Source organism: Cryptomeria japonica, chromosome 7 (genome assembly GCF_030272615.1).
Source record: "Cryptomeria japonica chromosome 7, Sugi_1.0, whole genome shotgun sequence".
Lineage (NCBI taxonomy): Eukaryota > Viridiplantae > Streptophyta > Pinopsida > Cupressales > Cupressaceae > Cryptomeria > Cryptomeria japonica.
The window spans coordinates 652,595,428-652,616,068 of NC_081411.1; the positions used below are offsets into that span (position 1 = coordinate 652,595,428).

Sequence of the window (20,641 nt, forward strand, 5' to 3'; positions counted from 1 at the left end):
TGCCATTCCCTCCTGGTACCTGCCGTACTCCTATGGAAATGACTGTTCTTCCATACCGCCACTTGATTCCCCAATCTCGCATATTTGCAGCATGTGGCACTCCGGGTGGAAGACCTCGTAGTCCTCCATCTGCCAATGGAAGAATCCGGCCAGCGAACTAGTTCCATCCTCGGAGCATCCGTCCAGTTCCAGCACTCCCTCTTCGTTGGGTTCCCTCCCTCCTCTGTCTCCTTCGAAACCCCACTCCCATCTATTTGAGTCCTTCGAGTCGGAGTTAGACGACGCAAGCTATTCATCGACGAACTAATTCCTCAAGTCAATCACATACTTATGACCTTCAGTCTCGGTTGAGAGTGTATTTTTCTTCCAGTTATGATTGGCTCTAGCCATGATTAGCCATCCCCTTCCCAGGAGGGCGTCGTACGCTTTTCTCTCCAGTGGGATGCCTACGAAGTCCAAAAGGAATTGTTGTGTCCCGATCACCACCTTTTGTGCCATGAGAGTTCCGAGGGGTTTGATGCCGTGCTGATCCCCACCGACGAGATGAAATGTTGGTGCTTAGAGGGTAGGCTTCCCCAAACCTCTCCAAGTTTCTTTCGGTAGCACCTTGACTTCAGACCCGCCATCCACAATGGTGTTTGTGAGCTTCTATCCCATTATGTCCATCTCCACCACGACAGGTTTCCGTCCAATGCTTACCGTGAGCAGCATAGGGTCCACAACCTCCATACCAGGTTCCTTCATTGGAGCCGTATATGTGGTTTTGTCATCGTCCGGTGTCCCTGGTGGATGGTAGTGTCACCGACTGCATTTGTCAGGGCCATCCTCAACTGTGGCATGGTTTGTAGAAGGTAGGATACTCGTACGGGTATAGTGGTCTGTAACATCTCCTTAATGATAGTTTTTTCCGGTTTTGACGAGAGTGGGGTACTGGCAGCTGGGTGTGAGGCCCTCCGTTGTTCTCTCATCGCCCGCTCAATATCTGCCTTGGCTTCCTGGGGTCTTTCCTTCTCCATGCGAGGGTCAGGATACATGGCTTTCTTGTTCTGCATTCTTTTGATTGCCAATACGCCTTCCCCTGGTTCTTTTACCTCTAGCATATTCACCCCTTTTTGCTTTGGACACTCTGTGTCCTCATGATTCCCCGGACCGCACCATTTGCACAACAAACTTCCTGCGTCATCTCCATTTTGACATTCCCGCGCAAAGTGACCCCATTCGTTGCATTTCCGGCATTGGATCATGGGTCATCCCTTTGTGTCGTATTGAATTCTACTACTCGGCGTGTTAGTATTGGGTCTGTTGTTACCCCGCCGGTTGTTTCGGTACCCTCCTGGAGAGGTGTCAGAGTTTGCTGCCGGCTTCAGAGGTGTTGCTGGCGGTGTGACTTGGTTGGGTTGGGTGTAGAGCACTTGTGTGCTCCGTGCTTTTAAGTTGTACGGGCATTCATTAATGGAATGTCCCATTACTTGGCAGATGTCACAAAAAGCTTTACGAGGGCAACTCCCCTTAGTGTGGCCTTTTGTTTTGTAGTCGGTGCACCATAGTTCCTTTCCTTCTTTGCCACTTTCTTTGTCAGCCTTTAGTTCTTTCATCATCCTCATCATATCCCTTCGAAGTGTTGCCGGATACTGTTGCTTCAAAAATATTGGCGACCTCTTCGTGTAGGTCTCGTACCGCCTCCTCTCCTTGTTCAAAATACTCTGACGGGTTGCTCTATGACTCGGCTCTAGAGTCTTCTTCACTCGACGTTGAGTTTGGGGTTTGGTCGGCTAGATCTTTCTCCGCTACGTTTGGAAGTGGCAAGTTCCTAGCGACATCTGCCAACTCCTTCCACATACACGGCCTTTGTCTCTCCTGACTACGACTTCAACTCACACTCCGACTTCTACTACGTTTCTCGGTGCTCTTTGAGTCAACAACCTCCCTTAGCCGTCGTCTCCGCTCGGCCTGTTCTTTTATACGGAGAGATCTTCGTACCGTTCCCTCGTCTACTCCTTCGGTGGCAGTGGTACGTTTGTCTTTGTTTGGCCGTAGGGGTCCATTAAGTGCCAGAGGTACGGCATCGGCTTGTCTCCCTCTCCTCTTTCTCCCTACGGTTGCGCTCTTCGTACCTTTGGAGTACTTGTTGCCGACGGAGTTCCCGTGCAGTTTCCTCCCTTTGGTCTTGAAGTGCAATAAGATTTCTGGCGAGTAACCTTGGAATACTTCCGAGCAGGTCAAAGACGGGAGTGCTGACGGTGAGTTCACCACGTACCGTGCCTTCAGAGACGACTCTCTCCTTAGCCTCCCTCTACATGTACTGCGTGACCGACACGTCCCACAACTCTACCAAGTCTGCCGTCAAGTGATCCTCTTGTGCCTCTTCCACGATACTTTCTTCATGTGTGTCACTGTCCACGACATCTAATTGCTGGTTGAATGGCAGGCTCATTAATTCCTTCCGCCTGCTGCTATAGTTATCTCCAGGTTCGTTCAGGCAACAGTGCCAAAATGTTTAGTCCTAAATGTGAGGTTGGTAAACTCACGGATAAAACAAGGATTTCCCACACGTACCAACTATTCATGTAACAAAACATTCATATATCAAAGCATAAGTAACAACAACAAACAGCTATACCAGAAGAATGATATCTTTATTGAATTCTCAAGAATATGCCAGTACAATACCATCCCTGCCAAGGTTCCATCTGAACCATATATAGACTCGACGGTTGGCCAAGTTGCCAACCATCACTAACTACCAACTACCCCACGGGAACCTCTCGACGACTCAACATAAACATAAACACCCGTCCCCACTACAACTAACATATGTTATTGACCCCTAACAATCTACATATGAAGGCATAAAAGAGAGATCAATGATGATATAGAAAAGAAGTTCACATATAGAAGAAAAGTTCATGTAGACATAAAAGAAGATTGTGCAGACATAAAAGAAAAGATATATGCAGATGTAGGAGGATTGTGCAGTGATTGATGATGAAATAAAGAAAATCGTCTTGCAGTTGTAAAGAAAGAAATTGAGAAGATACAGTGCAGATTAAAATGCATGTAAGAAAAGTCTTCGGACATGTAGTGTTGCGGTTAAAACACTTCGTTGGTGAAGCGGCCACCAAGGTTCAAACCCCTACTGGGCCATTGTGCTCACAAGCCTTGTGTCTTCGCTGGGCCGTTGTGCTTGCAGGTTTGAACAAGTGTGGGGATGAGGTCCCCCAGTTGTGGCCTCACCGGTTCATAGGTCCGGGTCAAAAACATTTCACGTGGAGCCGGAGGGCGTGTCATGCCAGCGTCGCCGGTCACGTTAAAAAGTTTACCAAGCATTCATTAAAAAAAAAAATGCATGTAAGCAATGGAATGAAGAATAATTATAAGCAGATATAATGGCAGATATATAAGAAATTTGATAAGGAATTTGTGATCATATTCTTGGCAGATCTATGATCAATTTGTAGCAGATTTGAGAAGGAGATTTTAACAGTTTGAAGAAGAGATAGCAAAATTTGTGGGAAAAAAGGTTATCCATCATCCGTTGTAGAAGTAACATTGATAAGGTGGAAATTTGAATGAAGGGCTGGCACCTCTAAGTGAATGAGGGGTTGGTGCCTCTAGTGGGAAAGTTCTCACAAATTGAATGAGAGGTTGGCTCCTTTAGTAGGTTGTGTTGATGTGTTTTTTAGGCACATGCAAACACAGAACAAAATACCAAAAGTATCTTATCCTCTCTTGATCAAAGTCTCTCAAATGCTGAAGATTCACCTAAGGATCACTTGAGACAACTCCAAGGTTCTTAAATACGTGGGGTCACGACGTTTGGATAAGCACAGTTGGTTGTTGTGATTGTTGGTAACACAAGGGAACCTATATTGAATACTTGAATTGCTGGAACTTAGATTCTAATTACTTGCATGGAGAATAAAAAAGGGCAAAAGGCATAGGGTTTGAGAAGTCTAAGAATGCAAGAACGATAGAGAATATTTGGTGAAACTCAACTAAGCCTTGCTTTGACATGCAAAGCAACAACTCCACAAAGATGATTTCAAATCATTATCAAGCATAGACACCATCAATTGAATGCATATCAATGGTTGACTAACAATTGAACTTAAGCTCATTCAAGTGCTCCAGTCGACCACGCAAGGCGCATTTACAATCAGCAAGAGGCTAGTCGTATGGATTAGGAGTTTCACCATAAATCATACACAACGTTCTTTCATCCACCTAATTATCATTAACTAACATGAAGATCCAACAAGAAACCATGCAAGTGTAAGAGAAACAACACATTCCACCATAACTTCAATGAAAAGGAATTTTATTTACAACTTTAGCAACAATTCTTGTCTTCTCCTCCTACTTGTTGTGACCATTTCACACATTGCCCCTTTAGAATGGGGACCCCCTCTTTGTGCTTTAGGTTTTGCTTTCCTTTTGCTTGTTTTTCTCTCTGCTTTCTAGGTTTTTTGAGTGAGTGAGTGATTTGCCTGGGCTGGCTAGATTAGGGCTAACTCTCGGAAGCTCGTTTTAGGGTTTCTTTCAAGCTAAGTCTAGTCTTGTTTTGGGAGGTTGTTAGTCCTCTGCCTGGAACCTCAAGTTTGCCATAGTGAAGCATGCCTTTCAGGAAGGTCAAGTTGGTTAGATCAGGGGACAGGGTGAATGGGTCTCATGTCAGGTTAGGTCTAGTTTGAAGGTTTTCTTGTCGTAGTCATGTTTGTTTCCCGGTCTAAGTCAGTTGAGCAGAGTCAGTAATCAAAGGAAGGTCGAAATGGTGAATGATAAACGAATGCACCTGATGATGACTGGAGGCGTTTTAGAAGGGTATGACCAAAATTGTTGACTTTTGAGACATGATGGAGAAAGTTGTCATCTTTTGCATTAAAAGAGAGTTTTAAGCTTTGATGTGATGAAAGCCAGTTAAGGACAAGATTTTCGCTCCTGACCCTTCCAAAGGGTCCAGAGTGAAATCTCTCCTTCTTGCCTTCTCTTGGCCCTGAAAACCTAGTAAAACCTTGCCTGGATCCAGTTGAGTGATAGATTTGTCCTGATTGTGAAGCAAGGGAGTTAGTCTGATCAAGTTTGATGGAAAATGAAGTGAACCAAGGTAAGATTTGGCCTGAGATGTCAATTTCGCTCCTGACCCTCCCAAAGGGTCCAGAGCGAAATTTTGAAAAGCTCTCATTTTTGCCTAGTGAAAAGCAGGATTTTGATGGGGATGCGTGAAGGAAGGCCTTTGTTTACCTCTCAAGGAGATTTGGAGTTCAAAATGTCCAGAATCAAGCCTAAAATAAGATTTTCACTCCTGACCCTTCCAAAGGGTCCAGAGCGAATTTCATCCTAAACCCTATTTCTTGCCTTGGATAGACTTGCAACCTTGTTCCCAGCCTAGAAAAGGATCTAACTTTGCCTTGTGAGGTGGTTTGAAACTTGAAAACTGAGCGATTTGGCCTGGAATGGAGATTTCGCTCCTAACCCTTCCAAAGGGTCCAGGGCGAAAATTCCTCAATCACCTATTTTTCTTGCAAAATCAAGTCAAGTTTTGGTTTTTATGGCTTGGATGAGAGAGTAGTGTTTTCTTCCTTTGAGAGGTGAATTCAACTTGAAATGATGATGGAATAGGCCTAAAATGAGAAATTCGCTCTTGACCCTTCCAAAGGGTCCAGAGCGAAAATTTCTATAGGAGACATTTCTTGTCTTGTTTGGTCAAATTGAGGTGTCAAAGGCATGATGAAAGGAAGAATGAGCATGTTGAAACCCTTGGGCATGTTGAGAAGTCATGGAAATGAAGGATTCTGGCCAGGAAAGGTAATTTCGCTCCTGACCCTTCCAAAGGGTCCAGAGCGAAATTCCTTATAAACCTATTTTTTAGCCTTTCTTGGACATGAAATCCTATTCCTAGCACAATGAGACATGAAATCCCACCTTGCAAAGAAGTTTCAAGTTTAAAAAGTGAAGATTTTTGGTCAAAATTGAGAAATTCGCTCCTGACCCTTCCAAAGGGTCCAGAGCGAATTTTCTCAAAATCACTCTTTGCTATCAAGTTTTGCTAAGTCAAGTGTGGGATAAGGTGAAATATAGAAGGAATTGCCCCTGGGAATGACTTGAAGTGCTAAGAAATCATTGAAAAGTGAAGGAATTGAGCGAAATAGTGAATTTCGCTCCTGACCCTTCCAAAGGGTCCAGAGTGAAATTCCTAAAAACACCTATTTTCCTTGCAAGGTCAGGACAACTTTTTGGTTTTTATGGCTTGAATGGGTGTGAGGAGGTGTGTTTTTGCCTTTTGAAGATGATTGAGGTTGAAAAGGTGAAGGAATTGAGCCTAAGAGAGATTTTCGCTCCTGACCCTTCCAAAGGGTCCAAAGTGAAAATCCTAAAAACTATCCTTATTCCAAATTTTGGACAAAACTAAGCTTAGACAAGGGTGTGAGAAGAGGATTTGGATTGCCTTAGAGTGGAATTGGGTTGCTAAAATGCCAGTTTTGAAGCCAAGAGAGAAATTCGCTCCTGACCCTTCCAAAGGGTCCAGAGCGAAATTTCCAAATTCTCCTTTTTCCTTGCAAATTTAAGACAAGATTTTGCTTTTCATGACTTGAAGAGGAGTGAGGCAAGATGTTTTATGCCTTGGAAGTGATTTGAAGATGAAAGGATTGGAAAATTGCCCTAGAACCTAATTTTCGCTCCTGACCCTTCCAAAGGGTCCAGAGCGAAAATCCTAAAACCAATATGTTCCTTTCAAGTTTGTGCTAAGACAAGACTAGACCAAGGTAGAAATTGTCCTTGAGACCACCTTTGAGTGGGTGTTTGTTTAAAAAAAATGTTGATTCTAGGTCAAAGAAGGATTTTCGCTCCCAACCCTTCCAAAGGGTCCAGGGCGAAAATCTCAAAATCCCCTATTTTGCCTTGCAAGATCAAACCAAGCTTGGGTGGAGTGAATGAAGAAGACCATTGCCTAGCCTTGAGGGGTGGATTGAAGTCAGAATGATGGAGGAGTAAGCCTAAGCAAGGAAAATCGCTCTTGACCCTTCCAAAGGGTCCAGTGCGAAAAACATCAAAGACACCTTTTCCTCCACAATTCAAGTAAAACTAGGCTTGGATTACAGTAAAAGAAGCCATTTGGAATGCCTTGAAGAAATTTAGACCTTCAGAAAATGAGAATTTTGAGCTCAGGAGAGAATTTCGCTCCTGACCCTTCCAAAGGGTCCAGAGCGAAATTCCCAAAAAGAACAATATTTCCTTCAAAAATTGATAAGCCAACTCAGTGATTGAGATAAATAGACCCTGGAGATTGCCTTGAAGGAGGTTAATGATCAAACTAAGGTGAGTTTTGACCTAAAAGGTAAAAATCGCTCCTAACCCTTCCAAAGGGTCCAGGGCAAAATTCACATTTTCACCCAAATTACTCATGTGAAATGCTAAAATTTGGAATGCAAGACTTTGTCAGGTCAAAACAAACATGAGCTCGCCTTCCGGAAGATTTTGGAGTCAAGAAATGAGATATTCAGGACCTAATTGGAAAAAATCGCTCCTGACCCTTCCAGAGGGTCCAGGGCGAAATCATCAAAAAGCCTTTCATTCAACCTTGTTTGATTAAGTCAAGGGCAAATCGCAAGATTGTGAAGACAAGGACATTAAATTTGCAAATATTGATTGTGAGAATTTCAATTCATGAAGTGAACAAGCCTGGATGTAAAGTTCAAACAAGCCTTGAAGTGGTTTAGACCTTCATCATCTTGGATATTTCAATGCCTAAGGAGGAAAGAAGCTTCATTGAGCCTTGATCAAACCTCAACATTCCTCAATTTTCACTAAATTTGTCAAAATTAAGACATTTGGGAAGTTAGATCAAATTCACATGAATTAAGGCATTTGTAATTGAATCAATTAATTTTAAGCCTTAAAACAAATGAAAAAGAACACCTTTCAAGTCTTAAAATTAATTTTAAAATTTAAAAAATAAAGGTGAGCGCTCAAATTCATTTATTTGCTTTTACAAGCAAGTCGGCCCCCTTCTAAAAGGGATTTTATCTTGTTTTATTGCTAATTTGTTAGGTCGGCCTCATGGTTAATTAGGGTGAGTGCCCTATATAAGAGAGGAGTGTTGTAGCATTTTCAAATCATTCATTCATTATTCTTCTCATGCGAATTTCAAGAGCAGATTGGAGGAGCGAATTATACCAGATTGGAGGCGAATTTGGAGGCGAATTTCTTGCTAAATTGGAGGCTAATTTCCAGAATTTACTAAGTGGTTGGAGGCTAGTGGAAGGTGAAGTCCTTTTGAAGGTTAATTGAGGCATAATTCATCCAAAGGGAGACCAAAATTCAATCCTTATCCAGCAAAATCTGATCTTCTTTCTTCATTTTTCCAAGGTTCATAGTTAAGCTTTCAAAGAAGGAGGTATGAAGAATCAAATTTTTGAAGTTTCTATTCAAGACTTATTATGATTTCCATAGCAATCTTTTAAAGTCTAAGTCTTGAAAAGTCTAATTTGCATTCATAATTAATTTGAGAATTTATAATTCTTGATTTATCATGTCATTTTCAAATTAATGTTTTGAATTATTCCCTTGAAAGGTCTTAAATTCTATGCTTTAAGGTATGATGCTTAAAGACTAATTTTAAATTTTTGTGTAGGCATCAAATGACGACCCCCAAAGCCGGAGGATCTACTACTCGGCAGGCTCTCATCAAGGAAGATCAGAGGAGCGACGAATTGGAGACCAGGATCGTGTCCAAGTGGAATAATATCGGAGACACCAACTTAGGAAACTTTAATGTGAAGAAGTTTCAAGAGGTCCCCTACATTGGCAAGTCATCACCAGTTGCGAGGAGGCTAATTGAGAGTGGCATCATCAAGGCTGCAGGTTTCCCTCCTGCAGTCAAGTGTCATGAGTTGATGATCGAGTGTGCTCGCCACTATGACTCACAATCAAGGACGATCGTAACCAAGGACAGGAACATCTTAGCCTACCTTTCAGAGGAAGCTATAGGTGAAGCTCTTCATCTTCCAGACCATAAAGACATGATCTACAAGAGCTTGGAAGGAGCAAGGTCGATCTATGAAGATGATCTTGAGTCTTGTTTGAACTTCATCAATAAGAATTGGTTGCTCAAAAGTCGGCCTCGCCTGAACAAGATTCCCAATACACCACATAGGATTGACTTCCAGGAGGAATACAGGGACTTGATAACTTTGCTCAATTGAGTTACAGGTGCTTCTCAAGCCTTCTTCTTCGACAAGTGGATGTTCTTCTTCATACAAGTGATCGTCCAAGGAAAAGGAATGCTTCATTGGGCTAGAATCATTAGCAATTGTCTGGACGTGCAGTTGAGAAGGCTAAGACCCACCAAATCATTCCACATGAGCTCATATGTTATATATGCCTTGGTCAGGAGTTTCGAGTATGCAGGGCTACCTCACAGAGGAGTGATTGGAAGAGGACCCGGAGAAATAAGAGTTTGTGATTCTTATGTTCAACTACATCATCTGCCTAGAAGTGACTACAAGTTAGTCAATGACACCTTCATGATGAATATTACGAAGATATTGCAAGGTGGGATTCACAATCTACTGTCTCTGGACACACGAGCTTGTGAAGAAGCATGGTGCATGGTTCATTCAGTTTCAAAAATTCACATACATCAGAGTTCATGGGTGTCCTTCACCTCCCTACATGTTGCCAAGATATCCAACAGACAGGATAGTACTACTTGAGGTGACTAGACAGTTGGCAGCTTATGCGAAGGCATCCAGACACAAGCATGGAAATGGAATTCCCGTGCCCATCATACTAGGGAATTTAGTTGAAGTGTGTCCTAATACTCAAGCCGCGGAAGATGCAGAAAAGGAATTATCTCTATACTCATTCACATCCTTTGCCTCGAGAGAGAATTTTGATCCTCATGGTTATATGGAGGAGATAGTCGGCAAGAAGTACAAGCATGAGTTTCAGGTGGAGGACTTTTGGATGAATGTCCCAGACGATTTAGAGGTCAAAAGAAAGATGCATTCCAGGCTACCCTTAGATCTCATCAGGAAATGCAAAATTTATAGAGTAGCCGATCAAGCCCAGGATAATGGTAGATACCTCCAGTCATCCTATGAGAAGGAAGACAAAGAAGTGAAGATAGATTGGAATGAGCCCGAGGTTTTAGACTTGAGAGCTTTGATGGCTCCCGTTTTATCGTGCACTCGCAGATGGGTGGATGTACAACATCAAAAGTTGAAGGAGCAGAATGTATCTATGACTTTCACCTTGGAAGCAAGACCAGAAGAAGGAGAAGCAAGTGTGAGTGAGAATACTTCTCATTCTAAAGGCTCAAAGAGGAAAGAAGGACCTGAGAAGAGAGAACCTTCCAAGAAGAAGCAGAAAACAAATCCTGATCGCCCACCAAGCACATCTTCTAGGCATGAAAAGGAAGCAAGTCAAGGGGAAGATCAGAGGCAGATAGTATATGAAATTGATGAGTCTATGGAATCCATGGTACGGAATGATAAACAAGAGAAAGGACAGACACCTCAACATTCATCAAGTCAATCTCCCCAAGTCGGTGCTAATGAGCAACATGAAGAAAAGAATGATGATGAAGCAACATCTCCTTTTCGGGAAGATAGACCTCTACCTAAAGAAATAGAAGTGAGGGAAACAAGATCTGCCATTCCTGATTGGCTGAAAGAGAGACTAACAAGGGTAGTTGTGGTTGAAGATGAAGAAGATGTGTTTGACTTGGAAAGCCTTATAGGAAATTCTCATGAAGTAATGGAAAAGAAGAAGGCCACAAAGATGTCAAAGGTAATTCGAGATGAGACAGGATCCAGAAAAGTACAGGTAGCTACACCAGTGGTGGATAAGTATGAAGATGAGATTCTTGCAAAAGAGTATGACTTAGAAACATTTGAGCTTGGTCCACTTACCTTCGAGCAAGCAATGGAAGAAGCAACCGATTCATTTGAAGCACTTAAAGACAAACTTAAAGAAGAAATGGAAAAGAATAAGAAGCTTGAGAGAGAGGTCAGTGCTTGGAGGAACTATTTTAGTCATCTTAATCAGCCCTTGAGACGTCAGGATCCAGCAGTATCTCCTTTACATGCACTCCCTCTTGAATCAGTAGGTGAGGCAGAAAGGGTGAAGAGCTTGGTTCAACTTATGAGTTCTTGGATTGATGAATCTTACAAAGTAGCTATTGAATTTGCAACAAGGATGATGAAGACAGTTAATCGATATATCCAAGTCCTTGAGATCATTCATAATCTAATGATAACTGTAGCTGCATTCACTCACACTAGAGATGTTATCATCCCAATCTTACAAGTGATAAGAGAAACACCAAGACGAATTTTGACCCAAGAAAAGATAATGGATGGAGGAGCCCATAGCCTCCTACAGTGGTCAGCTCTGCTCCAGATGAAGGAAGTCCTTTTTGAAGACGTCAACACCAGATGCAGCGGAGTTGAAGGCATCATTCATCCAATTCAAGATAAGGTGTTTGAGGTGTTGTGTACCATTCTTGACAGGCGGATCGAGATCGAGACAGATGTGGACATCCAAGAATTGGAGGCTAGAATCAAGGTCATCTTTTGCAAGAAGGAGAACATCATCACAGAAAAGCAACGAGATCAAATGTATACTACTATGTTCCTGATTGAGAAGACCAAAGAACTTGAACTTGGATGGGAGACGACTCTTCTCATTGCTTTTGATCAAGTCCTTCACTTGGAAGAACGAATGAAGAATCTTCCTGAGATTCCCATTGCTAAGATTGAGGGAATTGTGTCTAGATTCATTGAATATGCTAAGAAAGAGCATAGGAAAGGGAACAAAATTCGAGATGAAAAGTTGTTATAGGATGATGTGGAAACTTAATTCCTATTGGTCTGTCTCCTCGGTATTTGTGCCAATTTTTTATTGGCTATGGATTAGTAATGCTTATCTAAATGGGGACTTTTTTGTAACAAACCCTAATTAGGGTTTAGGTGTCAAAATCTCAGTCGTTGATCTTCTTTTGATCCGGGCCATTCATTGTATTTGAGGATGCTATATATGCCCTCACTCATATTATTTTAAGGGGTTAGAGAGAGAGTTTAGAAGTTTAGAAAGTTAGAAAGTTGAAGAGAAATTAGTCATTGTTTGTAGCAAGACTGAGTAGTGAAGAAAGAATTTTGAACAATTGTTGTCCATTTGGCTATGAAATCAATAAAATATTGAAGTTATGGTGTTTTATTGCAATACTTGTGGCTACCTTCATGATTGTTCATTTTCTTGAATCACTCTCAGTTGAAATAGCATTTAAGTTCTAAGTTTGAAGGACGAAGTGTTGTGCTTGATCTTTGATAAGATTCACATTCCAAACCACTAGCTTCTTACTGATTGTAAGAACGCCTTGTGTGGTCAACTGGAAACATTGAGATTGATTAAGAATTCAATCATTATTGGAAGTATTGATATGTATCTCTATGATAGTATCTATATCCTTGATGATTTGAAAGTTATTGAATCCCCTTAGAAGATCGCATCAATTCCAGTAGAGTTGTAATTTCTTGGCGATACTGAAATTGGTAGAATCTTATCAAGTCTAGCCTTCATTGAGTCATTCTTAGGATCAGTTTAAGTCTCTATTCCCCGATACCCTTATCTTTTGACATTTTTTGAAAATCTGTTAGTGTTAGGAAAATCTTGTTCCTTCATTTGGAAAGAGAGTAACACGGACAAGCTTTCTCTGAAAGTACGTAAGGCCCCTTGAAGAAACAGCATACATAACGACCACTGGTGCTTATCCACACGTAGAGATCCTACAAAAAGAACTTTGAAGTCATCCCGATTGATCCTTTTCGCGACATCTTCAGCATTCGGAGACTTTAATCAAGAGAGGATAAGGTACCTTTAGGTATTTTATTCTGTGTTTGGTCGTGTACAAAATACACATCAACACTACTCTACTCTAGCTGCTATCTGCTATTGAATTACTATCTATTCTCTATTGACTCATAACTTTTAACCTTTACAAATGAAGAGCTTGAGCTTTATATAGAAAGCTCATTACAATGAGTGGCTAGGATCAAACTCCATCAATGGCCAAGATTTTACAATGAAACCCTAATTAGGGTTTGTTACAACAAACTTTGTTTCGACCAATGAAATAATTACAACATTTTGACACATGTCATCTCTGGAGTGTTTGACCAATAGATAGTGGGGGTAGGTGCATTAGAGTTTGTGCCCCCATGGCTGAGCTTGTTTCATTGAATTGAGACATGTTGATGTAGGACTTCCTCTGATTGGTGGAGTAGTGAGTGGGATGCCACCTCAATTTGCACCTGTAAACCTCTTTCATCATCATGAATGAGTATTGAGCAATATCTCTTGATACTTAACATTATTCACTTGCTCAAAGCTTGGTGTGATGATGATCAAGTTTGACCTTCTTCCCTCACTTGCCCATCTCGCCTTGAGGTGATTGTATGACCTCTCTTCTTTATGAAATCTTTTGAATATTCTAAAGTCCTCCTTGTGCAGTCACCTTCTTGGTATCATTGTGCTTGCCAGTGCAATCTTTTCTCTTGAATGTTATCCTTGCTTTGTATTGTGTTACATCTCAATGTAGTCTTGAATGTGCTTCCTCACTCCCGACTTTGATTCTTCAATCAGACCTGGAAAAGAAGACATTTTGAATCATATTGATGAAATAACAAAATTAACTGAATCAATACACTCCCTATCACACTAAAGGAAGAATTTCGGACTTTTTTGAGTGCTAATGGAGGAAGATCACTCCTACAAGGGAACAATGGAAGTAACTTTCGATCCTAGAAGGGAGCAATGGAAGAGAAATTTGCTCCAATGTAATGGCAATGGAAATCCCTCCAACATGAATGCAAAGGAAGTGACATTCGCTTCAAAGATGAGCAATGGAAGTCATTATAATTTAGACACTTAGCTTGATTTCCTCTATTTACCCTCCATTCCATCCACTCAAATGTATCAAATTACCTTCTTGTGAGGCCTTAGGAGCAAATTCGCTCTCATGAGAGAGCAAAGGAAGACGTATTCGCTCCTAGAAGGGAGCAATGGAAGCACATTTCGCTCCTAAAGGGAGCAAAGGAAGACCTATTCGCTCTTGTGAATGAGCAAAGGAAGACATATTTGCTCCTAGAAGGGAGCAATGGAAGACGTATTTCGCTCTTAAAGGGGAGCAAAGGAATTTTTTTCACATAGCTGCTAAATTTTCACCCATTCTCTCCATTCTATCAATCTATCTCTTAAGTTTTTTAATCCTCATGTGCAAAAGTCGTTAAGTCACCTTCACCTAATGTCTTGAAGATGATTTCGCTCCTGTGAATGAGCAAAGGAAGACATATTTGCTCTTGTGAATGAGCAAAGGAAGATGTATTCACTCCTATGAATGAGCAAAGGAAGACGTATTCGCTCCTAAGAGGGAGCAAAGGAAGACATATTCGCTCTTGTGAATGAGAAAATGAAGACGTATTCACTCCTGAGAGGGAGCAAAGGAAATCTTCATGTACTTAAATTAAATTTTGCCCTTTCAACCTGCAACTAACCTTCCTTACCTACTATGCTCAAATTGACATTACTCTACTATTGCCTAGCCACTTGAGAAAGTGTACATCTTCAAATGAAAGGCTAATAGAAAAAGACCTTACTACTACCAATAGCTAAGCTAAGGCAACTTACCTAAAAATCGAAAAAATGGGGGTCCCCATTCGCAGTGGGGCGATGTGTGAATACGTCACAACATCTAGCGTCACCTCGAATAAATGGTCCTGAACATTTCAAAGATAAAGACTCATTCCACACTTTGAACCTTTGGAAATTCAACCCAACGTATTATTAAGAGACTAGAAAGTGTACTCAAGGTGGAAGAAGAATCCCAAACCGGATCAAGGCACTTTGTCTTTGATTACCCATGTGTGTGCAATTGCGTTCATTCCTTCGCAACAAGAACATGATGACTTCCAAGTTCCATCGTGATTAGCTACATAGTTTGTCTAAACTTCATAAGCATCTTGGATAGAGCCTCATTGCCAGTTGGACGTCTATAGCCCCGATGAGGTTATCGTTGTAATCTCACGAATATTGCTCCATTGCCAGCTAGGCGTCCATAGCCCCAATGGAACTACTCGCATGTTCCCATAGCCAATTTTGATATTTCATTTCATTCATTTTGTCTTGATTTTTTCCTTTTTCTTCTCATTTTTTCTCTTTTGATAGTGCTTTCTTTTCTTTTCTTATTTCGTCAATTCCTTTGGTTCGTAAGTGATAAAGCTCACTTGGGTTTGACGATTACAGTGGCGTTGAAGAAAGACTTTGGATTTTTCACTAATCACGGCTTCGCTTGAAAACCATAATGACTCAGAGTTTATTGGTGTGTAAAGACATAGTAATCGAAAGATGTCGGTGTCAAGATACAGAAAGTGATTCCTTTCCAAGTCAAGTACAACTCTTAACCAAATGATAAAGTCAAAGAGGAACAACCTCAGATTCAAAAGCACTTCATAAGTAGATATCTAGGAAATGGACCAAACATAAGATCCAAAATGTGCCAGCGTGTGAGAAAACAGCACAAACACCTTTCCCACAACTGAGGGTTCCCACCTAGGACACCTAAGCAAAACGATGGACCGACTAACTTAAAGCAAACTAAAACTAAAGCACACAAAAGAAAACTACACTAAAACAAGCACACAACAAAACCAAACTAAACTACTTGAGCCACCAAAGATCATGAGTCAAATGACTCAAGGCAAATTAACAACAAGGCTCAAAACCCCTAAGCTAAAACATGCGGAAAGAAAACCCACTGTAAGCTATATACAAGACTCTTAGACTTGACATGACTCAAGGAAGCAACATATGCACATGACTTCACATGATTCCTCAAGGTATGTAGCATGAGCATGGCAAGAGTGATGGTTCGGAGATAGGCAAACTCATCCTTAAATACGGAAAAGAAAGCTCTCACCATGCATCTCTCATATTCAAGCAAGGTTTCATGTAAGATAATCAATTGAGGCAACTCATTAGGACCATGATCTATCCAAATGCAAGTCGTTTTCCCAAAACCCCCATAATCAAAATCATAATAACTTTTAGAGTTAGAATCAAGGAAAGAAACAACTTGACGTTCTTTGTGCTCGCATGGAAATTCTTGCTTGAATGGAAGTGTTTGCTCACCATTTAGTGCATTGTCGGAAGCGAGATCATCAACTATTTCAGGAGGTCGCCATTGGTGATGTACCATTCCATGAGCATTCACAACATGTTGATCCTCACTTGCAAGCTCTTCTTGGAATAAGCTTAGCGCCCCTTTGAATTGCTTAACTTTCTTTGCTTTCACCATGACATCTCGCTCATCTCTATGCATAAACCATGCATCCTCAAATAGGCTCCTTGAGGATGGTACATGAAAATTGATAAGTACCTAGTTGATCATGGTTTTCAAAGGAGTCCTGATTCTAATCTATATGTCAAACAGTGTGGTCATGATATTCTTTTTCTTGTTGTCTATGTCGATGACCTGATCAATACTGGGAGCTCGACACATTTGATTGAAGATATCAAACAAAATTTGTGTGTCTCCTTGGACATGACATATTTGAGACTTTTGCATTATTGTCTCCAGTGTAGAGGTTTGGCAGACAAATGTTAGTATCCTTTTATCTCAATCAAAGTATGCTAGAAGTTTGCTGGATAAGTTTCAGATGAATGACTGCAAACCTGCCTCTACACCTATGGAGAAAGAGCTGAAACTATCAGCCAAATTGGATTCACTTGTGGTGAATGAATCAACGTTCAGGCAACTAGTGGGCAGCCTCATCTATCTCACTGCCATTAGACTTGACCTTAGTTATGCTGCGAGCTGCATCACTCGCTTCATGACAACCCCAAAAGCTGAACATTGAGTTGCAGCGAAGCGTGTGCTGAGATATGTGAAGGGCACTCCTGACTTTGGCATTCTGTAGAGAAGAAGCAAAGATCCTACGCTCATTGGTTTTATAGACTCAGATTGGGCAGGTTCTATTGATGACAAAAAATCTACTTCCGTGTATGTTTTCAGTTTGGGCACAGGTGTAGTTATATGGACTAGTAAGAAGCATCAAGTAGTAGCGCATTCCTCGACTGAAGCTGAATATCGAGGAACTATAAAAGCAGCTTGTGAGGCAGTTTGGCTTTGAAGGATGCTTTCTGACATGCAACTGTTGCAAGTCAGACGTTCACCCTTGTTCTGTGATAATCAAGGGTTGATCAAACTAGCCAAAAATCCAGTCTTCCATGAACATAACAAGCATATCGAGCTTCATTGTCATTTCATCAGCAAGCTAGTAGAAGATGGATCAGTGCAGTTGCAGTATGTTCCAATTGAGGATTAGACTGTAGACATCCTCTTCAAGTCTTTGAGCCCGGATAAGTTTGTAAACTTTAGGGGGCAACTTAGTGTAGTTGATAGATTGACCATTAAGGCAGGGTATTAGAATAATATTAGTATATTTAATCTATTAATGGTCAATATTGTAATCTTTAATTAAGTTAGATAGTTTCTAATTTTGTCTTCAATTAACGATTGTTTCCTAAAGAAACATCATCTTTGTAATCTCTTTAAATAGAGCTTTCATCTTTAATGTTAAATATCCAATTACCATAATATTGTGGGCGGTACCTTGCTTGAACCCACATGTGACTGAATCTGGACTCCCAACTTGGGCCGGACCCAAGCTGTCTAGGGGTTGGACTAGTAACTTAGCCTATTGCCCTACAATTTTTAGTGATGTCTGTTATAACTTGGACAATGTTTTGTGCATCCACCATCTCTATGAATTCAATGAAAATTTCAGAAATTAATTTTGAATCCTTCACTTCTCCCTCACAATCAGTTGCCTTCAAAAGCATTGCCCCTTTAGGGGACATTACAATGACTTTAATCAAAGGCCAGGTTTTAAATGTTTCCATTTATCATAAATGATAGACACTTCTATTTCAACCCATGAATTTTTCATTGGTTTTAGTGATGTCTGCATTTTTTACTTCTCTTTCGCCAATAAAGTGGTGCACACCTCATACTTGAGATGTGTCTAACTTTGAGAGTGTTTGATTGATTGCCTTCACCATTTCTTGCCAATATGGTGATCTAACAAGGTTGAAAGAAAGTCTGTTGGTGTAAAAGTAATGTACATGTGTTCATCTTCATTATCTCTCACCTCATTTAGAAATGTTTATCCAATAGGCCTCTTTTGTATGAAGAACTTGAGCTAGCAACCATTCTGAATAGATTGTTGTTACAAGGATTTTTTTCTGAAAACGTAACCCTAAAGTAAATTAACTTAGAAAAATAAAACAATAAACATCAATACAACCCCACAATATGTTTAAATGTAATAAAATGAGAGACAATTTTAAAAAGATTCAAAATGTTTGTAGGAAAAACTAAAAAACTTTAAAAAAATTTCATTTAATACTTTACCCTTGATCAACAAATCTCATTTGTGTAAGTTAGTTCCCTCTTGTCGCACCCGAAAAATGTCTTTTCAATCCTTAATGAAAAAAACCAAGAAGCTTCAAAACTGCAAAATGACAATTTGGAGGTTTTTGTGACTTGTGATTGTGAAATTAAATAAAAACAAGTATTTTGTATCACTTTTATGATTTCTGAACAGTTTTTAGGGTACTTTATGACACATAAATGCCTGCCTTTAGTTTTAGAATTCATTTTTTAAAAGGCTGGACTTCTTTTATTTGGATGATTGCGAGTTCTCCAAAAAATGGCTAGGCACAGCTCTGCCATCCCAGGTACCTATGTGCCCACAGGGTACTAGGGATGGCAGGACCATCGTGCCCTAGATGTCTTGATCCTGCTCCTGCTCCTGCTCCCATTCACATCTGGCACAACAATGGGAATGATTCTAGCAGGACCTTGTAACATCATGTATTTACTTACCATGTCATTTAGCAGTGAGCAAATTAGAGCATTGTTTTATACTTTAGAATGATATAGAAGGGTTTCTTAAAGAGGTATGGCACTATGGTGCGATTTAGTATTCTTTGATATGTTGGAATAATCTATCTAATAAACCATATGTTGTAACATACAATCCCTTAACATAATGGCATTTCCAACTTTATTGTATATCAAACAGCATTCTATGTTATATGCTTTTTTATTTATTCTGGTAGACAGGTAAACTTAAAAATTTTAAATATCATTCTTTCCTATCTATCAATATTTGGTAACTTACATCTATATCTAGATTTTTACAGTCTTTGAAAATAACTTAGTATTTGATCAAATTGAATGGCTTTATTTTAAATATTCATCAAAATCTGTCAAATTGTTTACAATTCATTCTTCAAAGCATCTGACTATGATTGATCACTGCCCCAATTATTGTTGGTACTTATGTCTATCCATAGAGTTTATGCTGAAAGATTCCCGTGTAAGTTGTTTTTTATTGCTAAAATTTGTTTTTATGGTACCTACAGCTGGAGTTACAATATGCAGCAGAGACAAACAGTCTAAAACCACCACATCAATATGTGCCATGGGTTGTTTTGAATGGTCAGCCACTCTATGAGGTTCTTTTCTTCTTCCCATCTGCATTTCTGCATATCAACATATAGAGACAGAGAACATATGCTTGCAGGAAAGGGAGAGGGTATTCAATTAGTGTCTGCAAGAGACTGACAAATAATTCTTACCAACTTACCTTAGAACTTGTTAGATCAAAGCATGTCTTTTGTCACAAGGTTAGATACAAGAGCAAGATAATGTAACGATAACCAATAAAGTCTCTTCTGGCTTCTGTTTTTAGTTGTGATTATCATATTATTGTACTTATCTTGTTATAAGGAAAATCCTTTAATCTAATCAATTCTGTGGTTACAATTACTCATGGATCTCCCATAAGACAATGATTTCTGATTTCATGTTATAACAAGAATGGCTGCCTTCTCCTTCAAGTGCGTGTCTTTGAGGACAGTTGATTTAACAGGCTTTTCAGCATTCTTATACACTAATCACACCATCAAATCTATTCTTTAATACAGATCTTATCAAATATATGGGCATTTCATTTTTTGCTCACTTTTGAAGGGTCGTGACTTTTCTTAATCACTAAAGAGTATATTCTAATCACCCCTCCAAACTGTTAAGTTCTTTCTAAATTCTGTGATCAAATAAATTCTTTGATCAAATAGTAGAGATGGAAATATGACCTGAATTATGTATCTTGACTGCTGTAGTGTGATTTTAAGGATGCACCACACTTATCAATTTCGGTGTATGCATCCTCCTCAACGTAAGTATGCTATATAAGTGGATGAGGGGTTACGTAGTGAGGAGATATGTCTTCCCACGTGGGAAGACACATCTCTTCCCTACGCACCTCTCACCACAGCACATAAACTAACTTCATTTACCCGATCGGAAGGAGAACGACTTGTTGAAGAATCGTTTTACCACCTGATAACCTGACTGGTGTAACCGTTGGTTAACTGCGATAAGTTAACTTTGATTTATATATCATTTGTTAACGTATATGCCACTAGTTAACATATTAGTATATGTAATCTAATTAATATATATATCGGAATCATGAAATAGCACGACCGATGTTACAAAAATTAACACTCCCTC

General features: G+C 40.1%; 1 protein-coding gene across 6 annotated transcripts in view; it reads left to right on the forward strand.

Annotated features, from left to right (window-relative positions):
* Window positions 1-20,641, forward strand: part of LOC131071212 (gamma-interferon-responsive lysosomal thiol protein) — a 131,159-nt gene that overhangs the window by 95,751 nt on the left and 14,767 nt on the right. For all 6 annotated transcript variants that reach the window (XM_058006958.2, XM_058006954.2, XM_058006955.2 and 3 more), the window contains one exon: window positions 19,489-19,581. In XM_058006958.2, the coding sequence (XP_057862941.1) occupies window positions 19,489-19,581 (93 nt within the window). The remainder of the gene's footprint in view (window positions 1-19,488; window positions 19,582-20,641) is intronic.